Consider the following 21,222-nt stretch of genomic DNA (forward strand, 5'->3'; position numbering starts at 1 on the left):
ACACATTGAACGACCCTTTCCTGCAGCCGTCTATCATACTCCCAAAAAAGCGACCTCTGAGTGCTTGAACTCGGTAATGGCGAGCTTGGACAGAGGTTCGTCTGGCGGCAAGGGCGCATTACCGGGACGAACAACGGGCAAACTGCGCATGCCAGCCCCAACAGCGGCCTTCACCTCGTTAATATTGTCGCTCAGGAAAAGCCATCGGTTGACGTCCTTGTGCTCCGGGTGTTCAGAAATGATCTTCGTGTAGCTATGAACCTCGGTTTTGGGCCCCGCATTGGTGGTATCAAAGTAGTCTGCGATAAGAGGTGTCATATCTGGCTTCTCGGAGTTGGTGTGCGAAAAGAGCAACTTCTGCGCAGGGACTGAGCCGGACGAGTAGATGATGATCGTCTTCCCAGCTTGGGTGGCCGCGTTGAAGAAGGGCTCGACATCTGGGAAGAGGGGCGCCACGATGTTACCCGACTTGTAGCCTTGCAGCCACAGGTAACCCTGGAGCGACTTGAGGTAGGCGATCTTGACATCACGCTTCACGAGGTCGCGGACGTGCGCTTCAAAGTCAGAGCGCGAGTTGCGATACTCCTCGGGGAAGGCATCGCGGTACTTTGCGAACTCTGGACTATCCCACTCTTGATCCAACACCTTGGGAAGTGCATCGAGTGCATATGGGAACTAGTGACAACAAACGGACCTTGGTCAGCAGGCTGCAGTGTTGTCGACATTGGGCATGCTATCATGAAACGGGTAAAGTCGGTGAAGAGTGTAAAGGGGCTGGGAAAGAAGTGCTTGGCTTGAAATTTTCAGCTGCACGCGCCCGAGACTTGCGCAACTTGGCAGAACTTGGTTCGGCAGCGTGGACACCCGGGATCTGGGTACCAAGGCCGGCAGCTGGACGGAGGACGTCCGGAAGAGGAGGCTGGGACGAAATTTGGTGGGATCCATACGGAGGTCCGGGCCCGGAGGCGGTAAGGGGGACGGACGGAGGTGGTACATGGGTAAGGAAGTACAAATCGGAACAGTTGCGAAGCGCGACAAGCAGGAAAACGGGACGACTCACTAGAACGTCCTTGACAAAGGAGATGGGACAAACGGTTCCTTCTGTACTATCTGTTATTATGGCTATTCTGAGTATATGATATCCAAACAAAACGCGAGTGTAGTATAGTACAAAACACATGCCAGTATGATGAATGACAACTCAGTCCAAAACAGTCCTTGCAGTCAACAAAACACGCAGTCGCCAATAGCAACTGTGGAGCCAGTTTAATCTTACCAATGTCAAACACTAGGACGTCGAATTCATTAAGATTGAGCGTCATAGTGAATAGGAGCTATTTTTCGTGAGAAAGCGGTCAAGCCTGAATATTGACACGTCCAATATGAGAGATGAAACGGGTGAAGTAGACCGAAAGTAAGGAAGAAAAGATGACGAGAAAACTCTGTCAGACACCAATTCCGATTTGTGATCCCTGCTACGATCTTGAAGGGTAAGGAAGAGAGTGTGAAAAAACCAATATCGGCGGTGGCAGCAGAAGGTCCTTGTTCCTGGATTCCAGAGCGGGCCGCTATCTAGCTTGGCGCCTTTTGGTGAGGTGATTTCCTTGGAGGTTCAAGATCCTTGAAGAGGTATCCGTGTTAAGCTTGATGCAGCTGGGAACGTGGGTTGATGAGATGCAATAGTAGATCGAGTCTAATGCGAATGGAGGGTTGGTTTGCAGCCATGTGAGCATAGAGGAAAGGCGGTCAAGAGGTGAGGTTGGTTGAATTAAGGTGAACTGACCAATAGCGTGTTAGTTATTCACTGACTGCAGGGTAAGGAGGACAGCGAAGAGTGCTGCTGTAAAGGAATTGAATAGAAGGACTTGGCTGTATTGACAGGGTCGGTGGTCAGATCCGAGTGAATTGGATAGGCTCTGAAAATTCTAATGGATCTCTAATTAGGAACCTGTTCACGAAAATGACAACTGGCAGTTCATCTGTCACAAGTCGTGAACTAGATCTTTTCGTATTCAAGGTCTGCTCAGCATCGTGCACGCCTATCCCGGCTATCGCCCAACCCCGTGTCACTACAAGCTGTGGTTCCGAGGCAAAGCAACCCAAGCTGCAGCTCGATACGGAGCATTTAACAGATCCCCTGCTGTTCCCGAGCTGAAGTGGCCAGTTCATGCAGCTTTCGAAACGCAGCAGCGAGACAACCCCTGGCAACGGGGAAAGAAAAAAAAAAACAGGTCTTGTCCACAGTCACAGCAGGACCCTTTTTCTCTCATCAGATTTGGTGGAGTCTCAATTCTTGGCCTCGTGGTAGATGGGTACCCAGTGAGGGTACTTGTGATTAGGCGGCCCCTCCTACCGTCGCACATGTCACTCTGTCGGCCAGCCACTTCAAGATGAATGAAGGGTCTGACCCATCACCTCACTTCCAGCTGATGGGTCACAATTTGCCGGAGCTTCAATCCCATGACTGATTGTGCTGTAGCTACCCTGAACAAGAGCTGCAACTCTCAGGCGATATCTAGGAAGCAAATCTGTTGAGTCAGGATATCATCTTCGATGATGAGATCCAATCCCTTCAGCGTCTCAGTTTCCCCCTCAATATCCCTTGTTGCCCTCCTCCGTCCCCGCCCCTGTTGACGAGATCCGCGCATAATAAGCATGTTATGTTGTCAATGGAAGTAAATATTGTGTTTCCAATATGACAACGAATCAGAGATGGAGACGACGTGACTTGAGACAATCAACCCGCGCCCAGCCGAAGTAGGGAGTCGTGTCTAGAACCATTTCAACGTGCAATTGTGCAACATGTCGGCTTAGAGCGAGAGACTCACTCACCTGTGACCATCGTGACATGACCAATGTTCCTCAATCTCATCTCCGTATCTCACCCTCACTGAGTCACGACTCCAAGTCTCCTGTCCTTGGAAAGCAGATATCGAATTCCGTCTCCATATTTGTCCGGACTCCACAAGGGGACAGCAAACATCAGATCTCTCACGAGGCCCGGAGACCCGCACCGAGTGTCAAGTCCGTCCAAACAAACCAGTACATACAGGTACAGCGCAGTATCTGTCTTGGCTCGAATAATGGAGACTGGAGATTGGAGCAGGTGAGTAATCTCGAAGAATTCCATCATCCGAGATTCGTAATCCCATATTCCCTGAATAATCTCATGTCCACGTATTTGGCACCCCGCTCTGATGGAGACGAAATGACGGCATTTCGTCTGTTGAGTCGAAATTCAAGGCCATTGCTCTTTGTTGTCTTTCTTCCCAAAAGGGTAGCGTTACAGTGTGTCCTGATCGGCAAACCAGGCCATCTGCGCACAGCTGTTTCGTGTCATGGTGATATTTGTGAAGATTTGCACAGATTTGTGCATGGCTGAGCAACACGGACCCTTGAAAATCCATCCAGTCACGTTTGATGATTGACGACAGGTCGTTACACGCAATTCCCGCCTGTCCAGCCTTGGAAGTATAGCCTGTTCTGACGCACGCCCCTTTTCTATTTACGGGTGTAAACACCAACACAGTAAGATCTCTTCGGACAGTCCCAGTCCCTGACCAATATTTGGAAGCTTCTGGCGTTTGTTGGATGACACATTCACACTCGGCGGCTGAAGAAACCATCTGTTTACCTTTGATGGCCGAGTCTTATTGTCCGTTAATTCATCTGGTCCCTGAGACGAAAGGGTCCTCATGGCACCGGGGGCATGTCTACTGGAATGCAGGATCCAGGAGTGCATGACCCAGTGACCACGCTGGACCAATTCACTGATAACTTAGATTAGCAGATGAGCAAGGGTGTAAGCGTTAAGCGTCAGAAGGGTGATCGACAAGAACTGGCGGCAAAAGTTGGAGACTTGGAACTGATAACCAGCGATAACAAGTATGGTCTTCTGCAATCGAAGAATTGGCAGGCTTCCAGTCCAGGAACGAGAGAAACGTGGCACAAGATCCAATCAGTTTTCTGAATAGTCTAATTGCGTAGTCGCTGATAGCGATTGCCTCAATTCCCCGACTGTAATGTTGTTGGCTGAGCACCGTCCGTCAGTCGGACTGTGACTGTGCCGTGGCGCCTACTATCTAAGAAAAGCCCGAATTGCGTTTGGGACGGATCAAAACTGTAAACCGAAATAGCGATAGAGAAAACGAGACCCTGATTTCGGATTCGGGATAGTCAAGAATGGGCTCACTTTTCCTGTCCACGAGATAGTTCAATTTGGGTAGGACATCAGAAGCTGGATTTCCCAGTTGGATTTCGTTGGGGACAGTGAAGGACCCTTGCAATTGACAGCTCGTTCTCGTCTTGTTTTGCTTCACTAATGCTAATGCTGCGCTGCCGAGCCAAGCCAGTAAAACCTGGGGATGGCATCGTCTGGGATGGATTAGCCCGTGGCATGGACTGCACTGGTGCCACGCGCACTATACGCACTATGTGCATTGTTACGCTCCATCGCTGCAGCCAGTGAACAAGTGCTCCATTCATGCCTCGAGGCCGTACACCATCTTGGCTACGCCCAGCGGTAGCTTGGTTAGCAGTCTGTTGGGATCTGCATCAAGCAATACACATGAGCACTGTCCTTGAAACACCAGAGTATAGCCTAAAAGTTACTTTGCTGGAGGGTAGCGGGCGGTGAAGCCGCTATCAGCGTTGCATCGACGGAGGTCCAGATTGCGCGAATCCCATTTCCCAGTGTCTGTGTCCGGCGCTGGAAGGGGATTACTGTAGGTGTACTGTATGGTAGAGGGGCGCATACTGTATGATCACGCTGATCAACATGTCATTTCCCGCCGACCATCGATAATAAAAAAAAGCAGTGCTGAGTTGGGTCGGCAGCGACCAGCGGGAGGGACGCCGGCAGAAGCTACTCGAATCGCCACCAAGATTCGGCGCTGGGGCCCCGCACTCGTCCGTATGACTGACTGATGCTGAGCCCCGGCACCGGCCTCTGGATGACTCCCTATCCCGTTGACTGTCAGTCACTGAGTGAGTGATCTGGCTTCTGCTGAGTTTGGTTCTAGTAAATGCTCTCCACCCTCAGTGCGCGTGAGGCCTTGTTTGCACTGAGCTAGACAGCGCCGGTCCTTTGATAGTACAGTGCTAGGTCTGCATTTGGCAAGTCGTCATGTCAGTTGGTATTCCGTCATGTCGTTATTATGAGGTGTATGTATGCTGTCCGGGGGATTGATTGATGGAACGGATAACTTTGATAACGCGGCATACATAAAAATGATCCAGTTATACGAGTTATGCAATGAATTGGCTGCTTCCAGTATACAGTATGTCGCAACAGTGTCGAGATAACGCGTATTCATATTCACTCACTCATTTCATTTCTGCCGTCTTGTTTTGGATTGAACTTGTCTGTCTGGCGTTGCAATGCTTCCTAATTCTGAGACGAAGGGGTATCATCATCACCAATCCCGGGCCATCAATGTTTCTGATCGCTGCCTCTGTTTGATTGACTTCTTTATGCCGCCATTCCCTCCCTTGCCCGTCGTGGTATCGTCCCACGGTAGCGCCATTCCTTCTTTGCTGGCGTCCAAGCCTCCCCCAACATTTGACGCACCTGAACGGAGAGACGGGGACACAGGGTCACAGTGCATCTTGTTCTTCCGTGTATACGTATCTGTACCTGTCTTTTTGCCGTAGTTGTCATAATCGTTGCGTTGCCATGTGTGTCTGCATTACTGTACAGTACACTTGGCTTGCCTATCCCCTGTGCCTGTCAGTCTCCTCCCAACCCCGGCTAGTCCGGTACAAGCAACAACACAGCACGCAAGGTACGACAGCATGTCTTTAGCTAGTGGACCTGGCCTTCTAATGCTGGGGCCTGAGCGGGTGGATCTAGGCAACTCCAAGTACACCCCCGTCAATTCTAGACCTGGCTCTCACTCGCTGTCTCGCCTGCCTTGGAAGGGGTCGGGCTTGAAAATGGGTGTATCAGACAGTATGAACAATCATTCACCTCACTAATCCAACCTATCCTGACTTATCCCATGGCCCATGGCCCATGGCCCATCCACCATCCATCCCCGTCCATCCCTCTCCACCTGGTTCCATCACCGCCTTTCCCTTCTAACTCACCCTCTCTCTTCTCTTGTCTTCTTTCTTATCATCGTCTCTCCACCTCTCCTTCCCTTCATTTGTACGCTTTCCGCATCTTCAAAGGCCTTCTTTCTTCTCGAGCTTGCCACTCTTCTCTCACTATCTCATCTCTTCTGTCTATTCCTATCTAATCCAATCCAACCCAATCTCAACTCACATCACACCACACCACATCAATCACCGTTCTACTCACCGAACGATTCCGCCTCGCCTCGCCTCGCATCGCCACCTTATCTCCCCGAAGCAAGCAATCAAACCCAACGCTTATCGCGGTGATTCATCGACAACCAACCACTCAATCACCAACCGATTGCCCAAAGCTTGAGCTATACAATCCGCAACGAGAAGAAGAAGTGTCCTTGACTTGTGTTGTTTGCCCGCTGCATTAGACTTCCAAGTCCTTGTTCGCCTAGACCTCCTATTATATCGCTCCGTTACCGCATCCCTTTGAGCTACATATCACGAGCCTCGGTCATCAATCAGAAGCGCTTATACAGTCGGACACGTCACATAGAAGGATCGTCTCTTGTGCTGTATTGAGTCGACGAGGGTTTCCTCATTGACTTGCGTTTTACTTTCCGGTCTCTCACTCAACATCGCAACTCGGCCTAGTTGGCCCGCGTGACTCAACCCGTTACCGGCCGAGCGTTAGGAACTTCGCCCCGGGCGAGCTCCGCTCCCCTATCCCCCGGTGCCAGTCTGACTGGTCCGACACGTCGTTTTATCGGCATCGTCGAATCCGGTTCCCTCTATTAATACGCCTTCACCTGGTCTTGACCAAAACCCAATTCTCCGGTCGACCTCGTCCCAAGTCGGCTGCAACACCTCTCATCGTCAGAGTCATTCTTTTTTCAAATTACAAAAAACGTACCCATGTTATTATAACGAATTTCATTTTCCTTGTCTTCAACTTCTTCGGCCGCTTCGGGCTTCCCAACTCACCGTCACGACCATTCGATAATCATTTCTTTTGTTAAGCCTATCGAATACCCTCCAATGAGCCTCTGAATACCAACGACTACCAACAACATCACCATCATCAAATCGAACTTACCCAACTCTGCTTTTTATCATTACGACACTGTACATTGCTCATATACCGCGAACATCAATTTTCTTGCATCAGCTCAAGCGTTTTAAAGAGCTTCAACATCGTTTCCCGGACTTCCTACATTCCCGGTTATTGACAAACACCAAAAAATCGTTTGTACGACTATTCCCATTTTTATTTCTATTCTTTTTGAACATTTTATTTCTTCTTTCTTCGCCATGGAATGCCTCAAGGACAAGTTCGTTGGCGGTGCCCTTCTTAAGGGACGTTATCAGACCATCTCCCCTCTCAACCACGGATCCTTTGGTATGGTGTTTAAGGCCCAGGATCTTGTAACCAATGAGCCTGTTGCTATCAAGTGCCTCACCAAGAGAAGTGCCTGCCCCGATGCCGATTCCGATTTCGCTATCGACGAGAAGTCGGAGGAACAAGCCCTCCACAGCCGTCTTGGATCCCACCGAAACATCGTCAACCTCATTGATTCGTTCGAGACTGATTCTCACATCTATCTCGTTCTCGAGTTTTGTGGCCAGGGCGACCTTTACGAAGCAATCCGAAAAGGCCACGGTCCTCTCGAGACGGAGCATGTTCGCCAATTCATGATCGAGCTCATCGATGCCGTTGATTACATGCACTCTAAAGGAGTCTACCATCGCGATATCAAGCCCGAGAACATCTTCCTTACTCAGGATGGTGCCATGAAGCTTGGTGATTTTGGTCTGGCAACTACAGAGAAGTGGTCTTATGAGATGACTGTTGGCAGTGATCGTTACATGGCTCCTGAACAATTCGACTCGGCCGGCGCCGGTTACTCGCCTGCCGAAGCGGATATCTGGGCCATTGGTATCTGCCTGCTCAACATCCTCTTCTCTCGTAACCCTTTCACCACCCCAACCGAGGCTGATCCCCTGTTCCTCGACTACTCTCGGGACAAGCAATCCTTGTTCGACGTCTTCCCCTCCATGTCTCAGGATACGTATGAGGTCCTCGTGCAGTGCATGAACCTTGACCCCAGGCGACGCTCACTGGAGGGTGCCCGTGAAGCTCTGCTTCGCGTGGTCACTTTCACCACCGATGACGAGGATGATGATGAGTACTGTGGAGCCGAGTCTCCCAACGTGGCCACCGCTAACCGCGAGCCTCTCCGCACTCCTTCACTTCAGTCTCCTGCCGTCGATACCGGTGCTTTCCCCTGGGCCAAGGCTCTCCATGGTACCACTCATCTTGGTCGCCAGCTCAGTGTCATCCCTGACGACGAGAGTTACACCGAGGAGCTCTTCCCTAAGTCAGAAGCGACTACCACCGACTGGTGCTCTGCCAACATGCAGACCCCCATGTCGTCTGTTTACGACTCTCACTTGGGCGCTTCCATGAAGTCTCTTGCCATCAAGCCCACTGCTCGATTCAACCGATCTTCGGCAACTGCTGGTTCCCTCCCAATCAACATGGCTAAGCCCATGCCAGCTATGTCCATGGTGTTTGGTCGACGTCAGGAGACCGTGTCTAAGAGCTGGAGTGACATGTGGGATGAGGACGAGGAAGAGGAGGAAATGGAACAACAGCGACAGATGCTTCAGGAGCTTAATGCCAGGACTTGGAGCCAGGAGAGTAAGGAGGAGAAGAAGATGGAGGAGGAGGAGGAGGAGCAGGTCAAGAAGACCAACATTGTAGAGCCTGAACCCGAGCTGGCATCGCATACTCACGACATCAAGGGTGACGTGGATGATGACTTGGTCGCTGATGGCTTCTTTTTCCAAGAAGCCCCAGCCCCTAAGCCTCAGCAAATCACCATCACTCCTCATTACTCGCACTCACCCATGTCCAAACCGAGAAGTTCTCTGGACAAGTGGGCGGCATTGGGTGAGCGACGCCGCGGTCAAGCTGCTACTTTGGATTCTATTAAGTCGGTGGACTTTGCTAAGCCACGACGACACAATTTTGGTTTTGGATACAACAAATCTTATGAAGCGGGCGTTTGGGATCATTCTAATCATCACCACAAATTTGGGGCCGCTAAAGAACGGTCTAACAGCAAGGAATGTCCCTGGAATAAGGGCAGAGATTGGAATTGGCGTCGGGATCGACGCACCGATCTTGGAGACGTTGAGTGGGTTGGAGGTTGGTAAATGGGATTGATTCCCATCAGCCTTCAAATGTAGTTTGGCCGTCTTGAGTCCCTGGCGCGATACTCGAAGATATTTCGGGCGTTGCTTGGATTATGATGAGAGCCTTACTCGCTTTCTGTGTATAGGATATTCTAGAAATAATGCAAATACCAGAAGTACCTACTCAAACAATACTTGTTCTATTATCTACGTGAAGTCTTTGCTCATGCGCATAATACTAATTTACATCTTTGATCTATCAGGCATGGCTTACCTCAATTCTCAGTTGTCTCTCATATCTCACTGAGCATAAATCCTGATTGACATACGGTCTCACTCGCCAATAGACACAACATCATGCCCAGCATTTGCCTCTTGAACCTGCGCAACTTTGACCCTCCACGTTAGCAATACTGCAATGGCTAAATGCAGCATGACACGATACGAATGCACACACCAGAACCAAGGCAGGTTTACTACTCCCTAAGCCATCAACTAACAGTTACTAACGTCTATTCTGTTGACATTTCTTAACTACAATAGGTATACGACTCGCTATTCACCCCAGACGGCCCGATCGGCCGGTTTCCTCGGGACTTATCAATTCTCTTATCCATCGTTACCGCTTCTCTCGTTCCTCGGAAGGTCGGATTGGATGAGAGCGAACGAAGCCATGGCGTGATAGAACAAGTTGAGAGGGGTTGGGGCTGGGGTATGGCATGTCATGGGAGCGGCAGTTGGGGGATCAGCGGCGGGGTGAAGAACTATGTACAGAGGTGAACTCAAGAGCAGATAAGAGACATTTGGTAAGATGGTCTTGATGTGCTTGGAAGTATGTATCGACCGTGATGGTCATGCCCATTACGTCTCAAGATACTCAATTCTCAAGTATTGTCTGACCATCATGAATATGAGGAGGTTTCCTGATGACGCTAGCACTCACACAAGCCAAGATACGGATAAAAAGGAGACGAGGATAAATGAATATGCACACTGTGGTGCCCGTCATGCGTGATGTAAGTGTGTAAAGTCAATAGCGGTGAAACATCACATATGTATCTCACAACAGGTCGAGGATCGAAGGTACATGATTGCGGGAGAAAGAATTGGTAAGTAAGCCAAAATAAACAGAGCTAGGGAGCTCATTGGTAACCCATTATTCGCAGTCCTATCTCCTTTCTCGTGAATGAGGATTTGATTCCTTGGGACATAACCCCACAAATGATTGACAACTCCAGTAGATGCCTTCATGCTCAAACAGACACAGTCTAGTCAGCGCCAATAAGATGCTTGGGCAAGAATGTCCAGATTGTTCCCAACGTGCCAAGGATGGCGAACACAACCAGTAGAATAGCAGAAACAATCCTTTCGCGCACTGTTACATCTTGCCAGAACAATTTCAAGTAGAATGAGATGGGTAGGATGATAGAGATGAGTGTGCAAAGGGCCGCACCGAGGAATGCGCACACAGAGTCGAATGCTGGGAAGACAATAGAGATGAACAACAAGAGGATGACGACGAAAACGCGTACAAGGGCACGAACTGCCTTGGTGACCAGAACCGAGGACCGAGAAGGTTGGCTGTGAGGCTGCTCATGGTGGTGATGATGTTGTTCGTGAACGCCACAGATGACGTCCAAAGTCGTGATGATAGGGCGAGCGTTCAGAGGGATCTTCGTCAAAGGAATGATAGCAATGAATATAGACATGATGATCTTCAGAGCCTCAGGATAGCCCTTCGACTTGAGGATGTTAGAGGTAATAGCATCTTTGATACCATCACCAAACATTAGCAGACCAATTACAGCTAGGCAAGTGTCCACCACGTACTAAACAAGTCAGAGAAGCCTCTAAAAGTTCAAGATACTATATATACTTACAGAGAAGGAAAAGGTAACATTGATGGCCTTGCCCCATTTGTATGGGTGACGCATGTCACGATAGATCTGAAATGCTTTAGCTTAAGTGTCAGACTTGACATCGGTATAACTTACAGATGGAAAGACAGAGTGGGCACCCCAAGGGCTTGCGAGGAGACCGTATGCGAGAGGCAGAGCAAGCCAGTTCTCTGGGAAAAGATAGGTTGTTGCTGGCTCTCGCAGTGAACCAGGATAGTGCGGTTTGTACAGGCCATCAATAATGACAATCACGACAACTATATCACATCAGTAAATGCATATTGGCGATAACGAGGAACGGTGTACTCACTGCAAAAGGTCGAGAATATGCCAACAACGCTGGTGTAACTCAACAAGCGCAAAGGCAATGCATTCAAAACCAAAACCATGACAGAAGCCACGACCTTCCATGTGTTGACGCTCGCAAGACCCGGAAGCAACAGACTAAGCGAGTCGGCAAAGAGAATCACCAAAGCGACACAGGCTGCTACCAACTCAAGACTGAAAAGGGCAGAAACAATCACTCGCGCTCGGGTACCAAATGAGACATACGCCAGGTCGGAATACGTGATGAGACTGGGGTCAAAATCCATGCATTTGGCAAGCAGCTTGCCGGTGTGCGACGTAACAGCCGCTGTCAGTGTGAGAAGAAACAGGCCAGGGATCCAACCTGTCATCTGAAGGGCCAGTGGAAGACTGAGCAATCCAACACCAATGAGAGCGTTGATCGAGTTGAAGACGGACTGAGGAAGAGTGCTCTGGCCCTCAACAGCAAGTACAACCTTATTGCCCTGCTTAACCTCCTTAACGAGAATGGGCTGGTGTTCACCATGCGCTGCGCCCTCGCCCTCTTCTTCTTCCTCGTCAGCTACACCCCAGCCGCTACCCTCACTGAACGAAATGCGATGGCGCGAACCCCGGTCCATAGTTCCAAAAGGCGAAGAGTCTCGGAACGAACCATAGCTTCCAACAATATCGGGAGCTGCGAGGTGAGGAGGAACGGCGAAGATGCTTGATCGGGGCGACCCAACAGGAGATGAGCCAGCTTCAACATCAAGCAGAGGCTTTGTCTCGCCATCACGGTGGGGGATCCTCATTGACCTCGGCGACGACTCAATGGCTGAACTGGACTCGCCGTTCGCCTGCGAAGACGAGGCATCAAGATGCTGGCGCAAAAGACCCGACTGCTGTTGCAACGATCCCTGAACATGGCTGCGACTATACTGAAGGTCTTCTGTATCTTGTTCCGGGGCAAGAACAAAGCTCGGTCGACGAGGAATAACCTCAGGAAATCCTGCTGCTCGCTGCCAACTCCTGGCGAAAGATCGGAAGCTGTTTACACCACCAATGTCTGCGATTGCTGCCAACTGGTAGGTGACGGAAGACCTGAAAATTATTAGCTACAAAAACCAGTTGATGAATTTCGTAAATTAGACATACCGCCTTCGTGGCCTCGAAAATCCTTCACCGTTTTCTTGGTCGCCAGTTTCGTCGCCTTCGTCGTCCACAAGAGCTTGTTCGCGCTCAAGCATGCTGTCGGTCACGCTTCCCCGAGGCGAAGCTCCCCCTTCATAGTCATCCCAGCTCGTAGGATTCCGCGCCGGAGGCATTGTAATTGTGTATCGTCGCCAACTTCACGTTTGTTTTGATATGCCCTTCTCGTCGTGTTTCGCGTTGCCTGATTAGATCCAAGTAGGCACTCCGTGGTTCTTAACGACCGTCCTGGACCGCCAAGTTAGGCGTTGGGTGGCGAAGGCTGCAGAAAAAACTAGAAAGTTGGAAGGATGGTTGCAAGCAAGGTCTGCAACGCAACAGTGGACAGGGTCTGCGGACTCGGCCAAATTGACGAGGTTTCACCAACTGTCGACGAACAGTTTGAAGAGATGCAAGAAAGGAATTGAGAGGAAGCAAACGAGCGGACAAGAAAGAGGGCAGACTCGGCTCAGGGTCATATGGCACGCGGCTCAACTTGGACCATAGTGGAAGTGGGCGCGCCAACAGACGAAGGACATGACGCTTATCGCAGCCAAGGATAGTTCAAGAACGCCTGTGCCCTGTGCACACGATAGCCGATGGTCAGCGGCTCCTCGTTTTGGGCTTTGGATTTGGATTTGAGCTTGTAATTGGGTTGGCAGGGTTGGATGGAACCGGCAGGGGTCAGGTTACTGATACTGTACCAAGAACCAGTTCAACCAAGCAGGATAAGACGTTTGACTAAAGATACTGTCGTCTCAATCTCCAGGACCCTCGATAGCTGCAGTTTGAGCGCCGCTAGGTTGATTAGCCTGTTCTCGGGGTTGATGGAGGGTTACGATTAGTAACAGCACCAACTGCCGGAGAATCGTATGAATGATAGGACAATGACCCAAGCGTACAGGTGGCAGGAACCGGTACAGGCGACCAATAACTGACTAGAATGAGCAACGTCAACGTCAAAGGAATGTCTCGCCGTTTCGTAGGACAACAACGTTGAAAGTCTCACTCATGAACCATCATGACTGGTAACTAATGGAATGGCCTAGCCACGAACTTAGCAGCTAGGGTTGGCGGTTGTACCCGCTTGAGTGCAGTCGTCGTTGAACTGAACCCCACCTGTAATTCAACTTCTGTGCAGCTCTAACAGGCTTGACGGGATATAGCTTCGTTTTGGGTATGGGGTGGTGGACGCTCGACGCTCGACGGTGGAGAAATGTGCCAGGGGCTCACGAGACCAGATTCAAGGTAATAACTAATATGTAAGAGACTGTCTACAAGGTTGTCAAGGAGGGTTGTTTGCGGGCGCAGATGTTGACATGTAATGTAATGTAAGGTCATGCCATATTTTGCTGATTGTCAATGTTATTCGAAAGAGGGACAAAGACACAGCATCAATCTTGTTCTGATGTTACATTACATCCATGCATTGGCAATGCAAACCACAGCAGGAACCAGGTTGAATGCGCCTTCCATACACCTAACCCACCTCACCTCACCTCACCTCGCCTTATTCCAACCTACCACATAACCTATGAGCAACTTCTTCTTTCTTCTACAGAGCAACAAAACCATGGGCAAGAATAGGATTAACATTCAAGCCTATACAACTGAGAAATATCATTTGTATGGACTCATTTTTGCAAAAACCATAATTCAAACACCGATCAAACATCCCTATTTCGCGACGCTGCCTACCTTATTAGTGACCTCAGATCTTTCTTATCTTATCGCAACTAAAAGTTACTGCCGCATCCTCTAACTTGATCCATCCATCTCTCAAACAACTTCAACGTCACACTCCAACCTCGAAACCACGTTACTGAATCTTTCGGCCGAATCTCGGACTTACACAATCTCTCTATTAGATATATTATCAATAATGCTCACACATCATCTACCTCCATCATGACAACTCCTCCCGATACCGCCCTCTTAGCGACAACCAGCGACTCCCTCGCGCCTCTCATCCCCATCCTCAATGGTTTCGCCCATCGTCACAAGAACCAACATTCTTCGTCGCACTGGTGGTCCTCCTTCTCTGTGCTGCGCCGCGCAGTCCGCAACCTCGTCAACGACCTCAACTCACGGCCTAGAAAGACCAAGTCTGGCGATGTCAAGCGTGATGTGCATCCTGCTCTTGTGCGCGCAAAATGGATGATGCGCCATGTGGTCCCCGGCGCCTTTGTGTAGGTTAACGTCTTGTTAGCATGTGCCTCAACGTTCAATATAGCTAATGGCATATTTTATTATACGCGCAGCACTTTTTCACAACTTACAGCTGATAACCAGCATGCACCTCTCGGACTGCTCCTCCTCTCAGTCCTCGCTCGAACCAACACTCTACTCTCCCAACTCGTCCCTGACCACGACCACGACCATCCAATCTCGACTGGTACAAAGTCATTGCCTTCGGGGCCAAACAAATATCAGGCTTCAGATTTAAGAATGGACGACACACCCAATGCCGGGGTGGACATGGGCGTAGCCATTTCGCGTGATGAGCTTCTGTCAGCTCAGAACAAACCGAAACCAATACCGAAAGCCGAGTCCCGCTCGAAAGACCTCAAGTTGAAGGAATATGATACGAAGACGACACATACAGACACCAAGAAGATTTTGTCGAAAAGTGACACCACAGACAAGCCAAAAAAGAAAAAGAAGAAAGGCGACGCATTTTCCAGCCTCTTCGATTCTCTGTAATGATGATATGTCATACACTCACTATACGTACACTATTCGAGTTGCATACAGCTTCGAATACATGTCACGAACAACAGCCATGTCAGCAACTACTAAAGCAAACTGTTTCAAGGATTGGTGATTTTCATTACAACACACTGCAAAATTAGAAACAAAAAAGTTGCAAAAGAGTAGATATGGTCCACTCTACATTCATCCTGCTCTCCAAATTCCCCTTATCCCTGTGCGCCTCTTTGGAAGATCATGCTTCACGCCGTAAGTTGAGCGTATGGAGCTTGATTCCTGTATCCAATATCCAAGTAACAAGAATTTCTGTCGCTCACTCTGTTTAGCCACCACGTGAAAAGCAGAATGCTTCCCCTCAAAGATATCCGTCCCGGTACATCCACCACCGCCAAGCATATCACTTTTCTCCGTCATGTATCAGTTCGCCCTTGTTCGTAACTATGTCGTTTTCTAGGCACAGCATCTAAAAAGCAACCCATTGAGCCGGTTCCTTGTTTAGTCAGGAATAGGGACGGTAGGACCAGATACGAGCCTTCATGTCGCCAGAGCCTGTGGCAAAGTATCTTCCTTGTGGACTTGGTGCGACGCTGATGACGGAGTTCTTATGTCCCTGCAGCATGAGTTGCGTCGTACCCGTTCTAGGATCCCAGAATTGGACACCACGGTCCTTAGAGCCGGAAAGAACCCAGTTGGCCTCAGGAGTGAGAGCAACTGATAAGACAAAATCGCGATGTCCCTCGAATGTCTTGACACACTTGCCGCCCTTGGGACCAGGCTGGTTTCCTTGGCGAGGAGCGCTGAGCTCCCACATCTTGATAGTCCTATCGAGACTGCCAGAAACCAGGTCCTTACCACTGGGTGAGAAGGCAACGGAGTATACACTGTCCTTGTGACCATCAGGTCCTTCCAAACGCTCGACAAGGAAGCCAGAATGGATATCCCAGACACGAACACTCTTGTCGAGTGAGCCTGCAGCAACGAATTGGGTATCGGGGGAGATAGCAACAGTCGTAACGCCATCCTCTATTGTGAGAGTGAGAGTGTTTGTGCCTTGCTCAATATCCCACAGGCGCACAGTTCTATCGCCACTGCCTGAGGCAATTGTTCGGCCATCACGAGCAAAGTCGAGCGAGTAAATATCTTGCTCGTGACCAGAGAAGTGATTTCGAATAGTTCGGGTTTGGATATCCCAGACCTAGCAGATATTAGTCGGTTAAACAGTCTAACGTTTACAACACAACTTACTCGGATCAACTTGTCTTCGGCACCAGTAGCGAGGTAGCGACCATCAGGACTAAAGCAGACACTGCGAATGTAGAGATCGGCGCTCATATCAGAGGCATTGTGGTCCTCAAGCACGCAAACCTTTTCACCAGTCTGAACATCAAAGATCTGGGCAGATCGATTGCAACCAGTTGCAACATACTTGCCATCATGGCTGAACCTAACGCAGCACACGACACTCTCGTGGTTGAGAGAGTGGACAAGGTCTACATCCAGAACACGCTGGACTTGGGGGTTGAAAATCGCATACCAATCCTGTCCAGTCTTCTTGTTGTGAGGGGCCACAGAATCGACTTCAAGATCGCCGAGAGCGTTGCCAACGGCGGGAGCATGCGGGCCTCCCATTCGACCGTGTTCGGGAGTCGGATGGCTGACTTGAGGGGAGGCTGCACTTCCAGGGTAAGGCACGGGCGTGTTGACCTGAGGAGTAGCAGGTCCAACGGCACCTGGTGGACGACCGATACCCCTTCTACCGGGGCCGGGAGAGGCGGTGCTCTGCGGCTGGGGGCCCATCCCGTTGGAAACGGGGCCCGGAGGATAGTTCTGAGAGTAAGGAGCTTGCTGCGCGTTGGGGTGAGGAGGAGGAACAGGCAGTCCAGGAGGCCCTTGGCCCATTTGGTGTTGAGGTCCCAACGGCTGTTCCTGAGGAGGGGCATGCCCTTGCTGTGATTGTTGCTGTTGTTGCGCACCCTGGGGCTGGCCTGGCTGGCTCTGCTGCTGGCCTGGCTGAGGAGGAACAAGACCTCCCTGACTACCACCAGCCATGATGCCACTAAAAAGACCATTGCCAGGAGCGATAGACGGAGGCTGCTGGGAGGGCGCTGCATGTTGAGGTGGGCCAGGAATGCCAGGCTGGATGCCTCCCTTTCGAGCAGCCTCGAGTTGGTGTCGCAGAGCACTGATCTCATCTTCATACCTGTGATTCGGGAGGTTAACGGGGATTCTAAATTACTGGCGTGAAAAGATCGGCTTACTTCTGCTTGAGGCTGAGATGAGTCTGCTCCATCTGGTACACCTTTTCACGGACCAGTTGCATTTCGCTGACTTGCGCGGCAACTAAAGATACACATGTGTTAGCTGGGGTGAAGGAAATAACGCGATATGAGCTATCGCCGTACGAGTAGTAGACATACTCTGATGCTCGTAGTTTTCCGTCGCGCGCATCTGAGTATCAAACTCGACCCTGATCTGGTCGAGCAACTCGTTCAGCCGAGTGGAATTGCCTTGGGGGCCGCCCCCCATGGCGCGATGCGGATACATCGACATTGCGCAAGGCGGGTCTCAGCGACGGGTAGTTCGAAAATGAGGCTCGTTGAGACGTAAATCAATTGCGGCGAGGTCGACGACGATGAAATCGTTTATCGCGCTACGCTTCGTGTCTTCGGCGTCGTCGAGGAGTTGGTGCGCGTCAGTCAAGTCGGTGACAGCGCGAGGCTGGGTGCCAAGTCAAGATTTGAGGATGTTGGCTAACGACGCCAGGCAATTACAGACGCGAACCAAGGAACACGAACTGGACAGATGCCGATAAAATTGAAGCGTGTGGACGCCCTTGATGAGCAAGGGCCAGCTCAGATATTCGTAGGATATGATATGCGCCGACGGGGTGGCCAGTTGTCGACGTTTCGGGTAGGATGTGATTAATTGTGATGATGTTTTGATGGAAGAGTAAGAGGGAGAAAAAAAGAGAGGCCCGGCCGAGGAGGAAACGGAAGCGAGTGGTGCTGAAGCAAGAACCCGACCTAAAGCATGGGCGTAGTGCATGGGTACCTTAGTAGATATCAGCCTCTAGCGGCTAGTCTCTAAGTGGGTCCCCACCCTCTGAGCCAGGTGGGTGCTAGGCGGTCCGGGGCAATCTGCGGGCTTCATTGGGTGGGGCTGCCCTGTGGCTGCATTGAATGGTTTGCTAGAAATACACCTTGCAACGCCTCAAAGCCTCAACGCCTCCCCTAGAGATCCCCCTTCTTTTGCTTTCTCGTTACAGTTTTTGGTTCTTTCGCCTGACGCTGTGACACCCTTTTTTTTTTTTTTTCGACGACAGCCTAAGACGGGTAGTTAGCGCACGCCCTTTTCCCTCCTGCTCCCCCTCCCTGTCACAGACCTAACCTTGGCACTTTGAGATGCCACGCTGGAGCAGAACGAACGCTATGCACTATACACAGATCCTGGAGTATTTATTGGAAGCGGGATCCTCCAGTCTCACGGGAAACTCGATTGCTGTTGAGGACGTGTGAACGGGCGAGCAAAGAGAGGTTTGACTTTTCTCATAGATGTTACAGTATGATTTTCTACTTACACCATCATTGGTATCATTCTCGGATCTTTGGCCGAGACTACCACCCTTGCCCTGATCATTGGCTTTGCGGATCGTTCATCTAGGCATTCTCCATCATAAACCTATTTGAGTTTATAGACTTTGAAGCCCGGGAGTTTATCATGGCGCAGATCATACTTTTGCCAAAACGTTCGAGTCTCTGAACCCAGAGGTCAGTGAAGAACGTCAGTTGTCGTTGACAGCAACAACTGGAGAACCATGCAAGTTAAAATAAGTTTAGCCCCCTTCCCACAACAACCCTTTCCCACCACATGCTGTCCCTTAGCTCAGAGATGCTTCCTCCGAGCCAATTGGGTGACGATGAGTGGACTGTACTCCTGTGTCTAACTTCTGCAGACCTTGCTTGCATCTGTGACAACACAACACAACAGAGCCGCGTCACCATCAAGTAAAACGGAAGTGGCAGGCAAGTCTCGTCGGATTTGACCAGTTTTGTGTGACATTCTGTGCAACGTTTAATGGAAGGTAACTGGTGCCACATGCCGCATCCTCTCGCCAATATGATGTATCGGTAATCATTATCAGAGAGAACGAATTGCGAGTGGATGATGGAGAATCGTGAGGGGCATCAAGAATTACGTTTGAAGGTTCATTTGTTCTGCTAACTCAAGTAACGTCACCATATTCGGATAATTTCTATTCCGACCAGAAAGTTGGTGGGCGATACACGACTCACAACGGCTGAGAAAATGATGATAAGGCTTAAGTAGCTGACTCGGGATAGGATTGAGTATCGCGCAGCTGACCTTTGTCATCATATTCAAACCTCCTGCGGGGTAGTCGACGCACCTAAGATACTAGGAGACCTCGCAAATATCCGATACGTTCGCAGTCGATTTACCATACATCCTTGAACCGTAACAGTACATATTGTCATTCGTGATCACTTGGTTATGCCCCAACAACAGCTTTCCTTTCACTCACGCTTAACCTTATGATAAATCTTGGAGCTTCTATGTAGTTCTCGAAAAGGAAACTCTAAGTTAAGTTCTCCTTTGCGCACTTAATAATGGATTGAATAATGTGGCCCAGCCGAGTGCAGATGAAAGTCATCGAGGTAGGGCAAACTTAAGAGGCGACGACGTTCTGCGTAGAAACAGTTCAAACCTTTGGCCCGAAGAATCGTAATTGAACTTAAAGATACAGGGTAGGATACCTTATATGGAGAGTCAGAAAGCGTGACCCGGCCAAACCAGGACTGTCAAGGGAATTCAGGAACAGCTATTCCCTCTTATACCCGAAAACCCGTGCGTGGGTTAGGGGTCCGAAGTCACCATACCAGAAGACGTCAGTTCATATTTGTTCCTGTGTGATACCGGTATTTCCAGGGTTTCCCCGACGTATTCGTTTCCGTATCTCCACGCTGTGTATGGATGAATTGATAATGCATTGTCGAACCATGATCTCGACTTTATGTGTTCAAAGAAAAAGTACCAAGAAAGCATGATGAATTGGATTACCATATTAAGATATTCCATCTTGGTTCTAAACTTTGCTCTGCCTGCGGTGCTATGAATACCAATTTGTAGTGAACTGTTAGTACTAGATATAGGTACCGCCTCCAGAACCTTTGCACAATGAAACATCACAACATGTCAATTCACTCAGAACAACATATTGTAACAATGTCAAACTATCTCATACCGTAGTGTTGCGGTGAAGATGTACCTTAACAACTTCCCCTTTTAAGGCTGAATACCCAGAGCTGGATCGTTCGACATCTCGTCTTCGTGATATCGGAAAATAAATGGTCCTCGATGCAAAGTGGAACTTCAATTCCAATTGTAAAATCCAATTGGCTGACAAGCATTCGGGCTCTGAGAAGCCGGAACAGACCACTTCCATCAACACAAGAAACGATATTGACCCTTGTTATTTTTTTGTGGTCGACGACTCGATGAGGCATTGGAATGTAGCTGAAGAGAACATTTGCTCGCCCGGGCTTGTTCGGAGCTCATCATGCGATTCTCATTCAAAGACGACCGTTACTGGCTCCGGTACTTGACGAATCTCATCTCGAGCATAGGAATTCTCCAATGAGAACTATAGAGCTTTCTGTATTCGTATTTACATTGTTGCGAGAATTCCATGTTTTGAATATCCCTCCACATGTATACATCGCTTCAATTGACTTCAATGGCAAAGACCCCTTCTTGTTCGTCTAAGTTACTAGGAGCTCCTCTTCTCGTACGTCCTACATCATAAGATAAATCTAGAAGCTCTCACATCCAAGCTCCCCAATTGGTTCAATCAAGCTCTAAA

General features: G+C 49.7%; 5 protein-coding genes across 5 annotated transcripts; 2 read left to right on the forward strand and 3 right to left on the reverse strand.

Annotated features, from left to right (window-relative positions):
* Positions 1-21: 21 nt before the first annotated feature.
* On the reverse strand, positions 22-1,715 carry BKA55DRAFT_80970 (HAD-like domain-containing protein). Its single transcript, XM_046201637.1, has 3 exons — positions 1,277-1,715; positions 1,061-1,101; positions 22-675 (listed from the first exon to the last, which is right to left on the reverse strand). The coding sequence occupies exons 1-3, from the start codon at positions 1,320-1,322 to the stop codon at positions 34-36; spliced, it is 729 nt and encodes a 242-aa protein (XP_046047506.1). The 5' UTR covers positions 1,323-1,715; the 3' UTR covers positions 22-33.
* A 5,662-nt stretch (positions 1,716-7,377) lies between these two features.
* Positions 7,378-9,285, forward strand: BKA55DRAFT_516266 (kinase-like domain-containing protein; the record flags this gene model as incomplete). Its single annotated transcript, XM_046188074.1, has 1 exon — positions 7,378-9,285. One exon carries the CDS (start codon positions 7,378-7,380, stop codon positions 9,283-9,285), a length of 1,908 nt encoding a protein of 635 aa, XP_046047507.1.
* A 1,247-nt stretch (positions 9,286-10,532) lies between these two features.
* On the reverse strand, positions 10,533-12,772 carry BKA55DRAFT_541194 (transmembrane amino acid transporter protein-domain-containing protein; the record flags this gene model as incomplete). The annotated part of the gene is made up of 5 exons (XM_046190354.1): positions 10,533-11,093; positions 11,145-11,210; positions 11,259-11,419; positions 11,473-12,548; positions 12,603-12,772. The coding sequence occupies 5 exons, from the start codon at positions 12,770-12,772 to the stop codon at positions 10,533-10,535; spliced, it is 2,034 nt and encodes a 677-aa protein (XP_046047508.1).
* Positions 12,773-14,543: 1,771 nt separating this feature from the next.
* BKA55DRAFT_541195 (uncharacterized protein) lies at positions 14,544-15,338 on the forward strand (the record flags this gene model as incomplete). The annotated part of the gene is made up of 2 exons (XM_046190355.1): positions 14,544-14,824; positions 14,897-15,338. 2 exons carry the CDS (start codon positions 14,544-14,546, stop codon positions 15,336-15,338), a joined length of 723 nt encoding a protein of 240 aa, XP_046047509.1.
* Positions 15,339-15,590: 252 nt separating this feature from the next.
* Positions 15,591-17,984, reverse strand: BKA55DRAFT_81034 (WD40-repeat-containing domain protein). The gene is made up of 4 exons (XM_046201638.1): positions 17,762-17,984; positions 17,603-17,684; positions 16,590-17,544; positions 15,591-16,539 (listed from the first exon to the last, which is right to left on the reverse strand). Exons 1-4 carry the CDS (start codon positions 17,892-17,894, stop codon positions 15,844-15,846), a joined length of 1,866 nt encoding a protein of 621 aa, XP_046047510.1. The 5' UTR covers positions 17,895-17,984; the 3' UTR covers positions 15,591-15,843.
* Positions 17,985-21,222: the final 3,238 nt, after the last annotated feature.

This window comes from Fusarium redolens (genome assembly GCF_020744475.1).
Source record: "Fusarium redolens strain MPI-CAGE-AT-0023 chromosome Unknown BKA55scaffold_11, whole genome shotgun sequence".
Taxonomy (NCBI): domain Eukaryota; kingdom Fungi; phylum Ascomycota; class Sordariomycetes; order Hypocreales; family Nectriaceae; genus Fusarium; species Fusarium redolens.